General features: G+C 33.1%; 1 protein-coding gene across 1 annotated transcript; it reads right to left on the bottom strand.

Annotated features, from left to right (window-relative positions):
* Window positions 1–558: 558 nt before the first annotated feature.
* On the bottom strand, window positions 559–2,232 carry LOC145012713 (high mobility group B protein 3-like). Its single transcript, XM_078971505.1, has 7 exons — window positions 2,105–2,232; window positions 1,621–1,684; window positions 1,368–1,475; window positions 1,232–1,289; window positions 1,107–1,151; window positions 894–1,037; window positions 559–761 (listed from the first exon to the last, which is right to left on the bottom strand). Exons 2-7 carry the CDS (start codon window positions 1,680–1,682, stop codon window positions 696–698), a joined length of 483 nt encoding a protein of 160 aa, XP_078827631.1. The 5' UTR covers window positions 1,683–1,684; window positions 2,105–2,232; the 3' UTR covers window positions 559–695.
* Window positions 2,233–5,514: the final 3,282 nt, after the last annotated feature.

Below are 5,514 nucleotides of genomic sequence, written 5' to 3'. Positions count from 1 at the left end.
AATAAACAGTAGAGACCATCTGAGTTAAAAAGAATAAGTTAGGGACCAAATGCACAAATTCCCCTATACCATAGGGACCATTCATGTAATTTATTCTTACTTTTGGTTTTATTCATATTTAGGTAACTATTTTTTTTGTACAAATCGTAACGAACTTGATGTTCACATATAACCATTATGACCTGCTGCAGCTGGATGTAACCTGCTACAGCAGGTCATAATGGTCATATGTGAACAGTTCTAAAAAGTTTGTTACGTAGATGTGTACAAAAAAAAATAGTTACCTATATGTGAAAAACCCAAAAAATTAATTACCTTAACAAGTCCTATTCCCCAAGTTTGTGTATTCATTTTGCTTTTTATCTCTTGTATAGAGTCTGTATTTCTTTCACCTGTTGTCGTACCGGTATCTTCTCAACTTTATAGTATTAATAATAATCGAGATCGTCAAAGTTTTATGTATTCAAGTATGTTATAAGCCAATATATAGCACCTAATTTGATTAGAATTCAATGCACAATGAAAATATAAAATGAACAATTAAGCAACACTAATATGTTAATTTTAAGCTAAACTAGCATTGCAAGAACTTAGTTAAGAGTTTACATTAGGCTGAGGAGGGAAAAAGTGTAAGGGTTACATTTGCAAAACAAGACTGAAATAAAAACACACAACTTTTTCATGTATTACAAATTTCAATCATCATCTTCATCATCATCATCATCATCATCATCTTCCTCCTCATCAACATCAGCATTTTCCTACTCATTTTAGACAACATAATACTTATCAATTATCCACAAACTATTAGGTGTAAACCACATGATGATATTATATGAAAAAAGAAAAAAGTTTGTTAAAATAAACCCTAAAAGTTTATAAACAAAGAATACCTGTCCACTTTCCTCATCTACTTCAGACTTTGACTTGTCAGATTCCTCATCAGCATCATCATCCTGTTTATTGTTGTATGCATTCATCTGTTTTTCATACTCAGATTTTCTTTTTGCAGCTTTAGCTTCAAATGGAGCTTTTTCCTGAAAAGGAGATTGAATATTAAACACAAAACACCAATCATTTTACAAATTCAGCTTAAGAATACTTACAGATGCACTCATTGATTTCCATTTCTCTCCACCAGCTTTCCCAACCTAGAAATCGCATAAAATCAAGATTTAAAAGAATTTCAAAACTCAAAATTGAACCAAATAAAGAGTGAGAGAGAGCATACAGCTGAAACAGCCTTTATGTTGGGGTTTTCTTTCTTGAATGTCACCCTGAACTCCTCACTACAATGACAATATGTCCTCAATTAGCAGCTATATTCGAGTTCTATTATAACATGAAAAAAGAAACTGTAAACATACAGGAAAACAAAGAAGGCACTTGGAGGCCTTTTTGGCTTGTTTGGATCTTTTTCTGCTTTCCCTCCTTTAGCCTTGCCTTTTCCTACAGCCTTTTTCTTCCCTACCTTTCTGAAAAAGAGAAGATTTCACACGTTCATAAATCATAATATAAGCTCAATTTTGAAAGAAGAGTTATAACAACAAATTGGAAAGGATTATTCATTGAGTTGATTGATAGCTCAAAATCACTTTTGTGATGTGCAAAAATACTAACTTGTCATCAACAGGCTTCAATGCGCCTCTTTTTGTTGCACCTTTACCTTTTGCACCCTTCATATCTACAAACCAAACAAAATCGCTTCACATATTAGAAATTTGCTTCGAGAATTGAGATCAAAACAACCGATCATAATTCATATGCGATGCATCAGCAAAAGGAACACGAACAGTGAAATAGTACCGATTACATATTTAACAAACCTAGAAATCAACAAAAGTTCAAATAAAAAAAGGAAAACGAAGTGAATCGCTTACGCAAAACTTGGAAAGTAAACCTAATTAAGCTTTTACAACTACATCAAAAACATAATTGATAAATTAACAAACAAGAACAGGAATCAAATGAACAAAAAAGCAAAAACCACTTTACCAAAGTTGAACTGATTGATTCGAAAATAAAGCAGCGATTTCAACAATCTGAAGCTGAATACAAGTATAAAATTACAAGAACTGGAAATTTAATTAGTAAAAACACATACCTTGAGAGAAAGATAAGGAGGATCTGTGATCCTTGAAGTGAAATCGAGCCAAAAACAGTACGATTCTGGAACAACGAAAGAGAGTGTTAAGGATGAGTGAGTGTGACCGACAAAGGAGCGTTGTTTTACTGGCTACTGCCGGTAGCACAAGAGAAGTATATTTGAACAATAAGGGTTGAATGTGTCATTAACTCAATTTAAAGTGGGTGAAATTGAAATTAAGGATCAACAGTTTTGTTTTTTAAGGCACATTGAAGGGGTGAAATTGAAATTAAGGATTCACTGGCTACTGCCGGTAGCACAAGAGAAGTATATTTGAACAATAACGGTTGGATGTGTCATTAACTCAATTTGAAGGGGGTGAAATTGAAATTAAGGATCAACAGTTTTGTTTTTTAAGGCACATTGAACCGTTGGTCATTTGCAAAGGACTTATCCGGTGTCTGCCACGACAAAAGAATATTTTGCATGTTGTTTAATCTCCTGGCACGTGGCAATGTAGTCAATATGTTTGTGTTCCATTCTTGAATCCGGTGTCCTTTAACGTCGTCGTCTCACATGTTTCGGTGTATCTGATGACTCATCACCCTGTTCAATCTTGTCTAGGATTCAAATTACAGCACTTCATAAATTTCGTCCTTCAACTAATTTTTATTTACATATTTAGGCTATGCCACAAGCTACTTTATTTATTTTTTTAAGGGATAATGACTTGAAAGGGTAACGGATTTTCGATTTTTGTTACATTTAGTCATTAAACTTTTTTTTGTTATCTATTTGCCATTGAACTATTGAAACTGTTCACATTTTACCCTTATGACCGGCTGTTGCCGGTCATAGGGGTAAAATGTGAACAGTTTCCATAGTTCAATAACAAATAGATAACAAAAAAAGTTTAGTGATTAAATATGAACAAAATCGAAAGTTCGTTTCCCTCTAAAAAGTTCAATGACTAAATGTGAACAAACTTCCTCTTGTATTATGTTTTACCAAATTATTTATTTTTGTTAAATTGTAGCAACATTTGTTGATGAAGAAATTTATGAAATAAAAAAGCAAAAAAAAAAAAAAAACAACCCTGAAAATATATTTAAAAAAACAAAAAACCAAAACCGAAATAAAAAAACCAATGGTTTGACATTTTCCAAAATAAAAAATCAAAATTTCCAATCTGATTTTGGTTTTACAAAAAAATAAACCATTCTCACTGATGTAAATTATGACCATTGGTTTGGCATGCGAAATTTGTGACATCCCATGAATATGTAGTTACAACATCGTCTGAACTCGTAATTCATAGTAAGGGGTTAGAGTATCATCGCATGAATACGTAGTTACAACATCGCCTGAAATCGTAATTCATCACCTACAGGTTATGGGTCTGCTGGTGTTTCCACTAGGTTGTCTAGAATAGTCCGTGGATGCCATCTATACTCTGGTAGATTACTACATCGCCACATTGTTGGATAAGGTTATGGTATCTCCTTTCATCCTACATCACATATTCATCATCATCTATTTACCTAATTATCATCACCTTTCTATCATCACCTATCTCTCATCATTTTATTTCATCACATTGTTGGTTAAGGTTATTCTTCCTAACTTCGAACCCCAAGGTTTACTCTACTAAAGCTTTATATTCTCAGCTCTCTAGACCTAGAAGGGTCCAGATCTATCACACCAAAAAGCTCAAGATAGTTCTTCCTCTCACTCTACACACTCAAGCTCGCTAGGGTTCTCACTTATGGGAAAGGTAGTTGCAATTGAAGCCATAAGTGCCTTTAAATATGGCTCGGGCCCAAAGATTTAGGGTTTCTGCCAAAAGCGTGGACTCGTCGAGTCGCCTCACCGACTCGTTGAGTCCATTCATTAATCTTAGTCATCAGTCGCGACCTTACTCGACGAGTTGAGGCGTCAACTCGTCGAGTCTCTCTTCTTAACTCAAAAGAAAAATACTTAAATTATGATACATGGAAATCCGGATGTTACATTTTGTTTTTTTATTTTATAGATTTCTTCATCAACAAATGTTGCTACAATTAAACAAAAATAAATAATTTTGCTAAAACATAATACAATAGGAATAGGAAGTTTGTTCGCATTTAGTCATTGAACTTTTTAGAGGAAACGAACTTTTGATTTTGTTCACATTTAGTCACTAAACTTTTTTTCGTTATCTATTTGTCACTAAACTATTGAAACTGTTCACATTTTACCCTTATGACCGGTAACAGCCGATCATAAGGGTAAAATGTGAACAGTTTCAATAGTTCAATGGCAAATAGATAACGAAAAAAAGTTTAGTGACTAAATGTGACAAAAGTCGAAAGTTCGTTACTCTTTCAAGTCATTATCCCTTTTTTTTAATTTATAAGCTATTTTTTTAAAGCTATTTAAAGTTTAAACTAATGTTTCAATAATTTTTCATAAATTCTTTCCGATAGAGAAGTGATTCGTACACAATATTTTTTTTACCGTACACAACAATTTATGCATTATAGAGTTGTACAGTACAACATTTTAAAACATCAATTGTTGTGTATGAAAAAAATATTGTTGTGTACAAATCATCTCCCTTTCCGATATAGTTTTTATTAGTTATAAAAAATAAATATTAAAAATTATATACATATTCATATGTTAATATGTGCATTTGAACTTCTGCTATTTCATAATTTAACTACAACATTTTGTGGAATTTGCCAATTTTGATCATTGGATTGTTATTGCATCTATCACCCGATTATATTTCTAACCTACTACGGTTATAGATGAGTCATAACTCATCGCCTCTCTCGCCGGATTACTTCAAATACATGCGAATACACAGGTGGTGGATTTTATTCTCTCAAAACCCTTTCTACCTCACACCTCTCACCATTGCCACCAATACCATTCTCAACCGCCACAGCTACCAGATTTATGTGTCTTCTTTGGTAATTGTGCTTGCTTATGCTTTGTGGAGGTTCGTTTTTGTTTTCGCGATTGTTTTTGCTTTAATCAATGATGGTTTTCCTTCAATTTCACATCATAGTCGACACTCCAGGTATCTGATACGATTTGTATTGAAGTACACACAAGAGCTTTGTTTGATAGGCCATTTATCTAAATGAATTTAGGTTGGTGATGTAACATCCGCGAATTCAGGCTAGACATTTAAGATATAATCTTAGCTAAATATGTAGTAGTAGTAGTAGTAGTAGTAGTAGTAGTAGTTATACTAGTAGTAGTAATTACTATCTCGTGGATATAAGTAGCACTTAAATCCGACTTCGTATGAAGAACATATGCTTCTTCGAAGTTTCATGATCAAACCAACAGAGCCATCAGTGTCGAAAATAGTGAATCGGAGATATGTTTCTTATTACTCAAAGTAATCTAAATGAAAGTCGTAGTAATCATAAAAG

The sequence above is a fragment of the Lactuca saligna genome, chromosome 8, assembly GCF_052625555.1.
Source record: "Lactuca saligna cultivar CGN05327 chromosome 8, ASM5262555v1, whole genome shotgun sequence".
NCBI lineage: Eukaryota > Viridiplantae > Streptophyta > Magnoliopsida > Asterales > Asteraceae > Lactuca > Lactuca saligna.
Note: the sequence above shows the minus strand (reverse complement) of the source record. Positions and strands in the feature narration are given on the sequence as shown.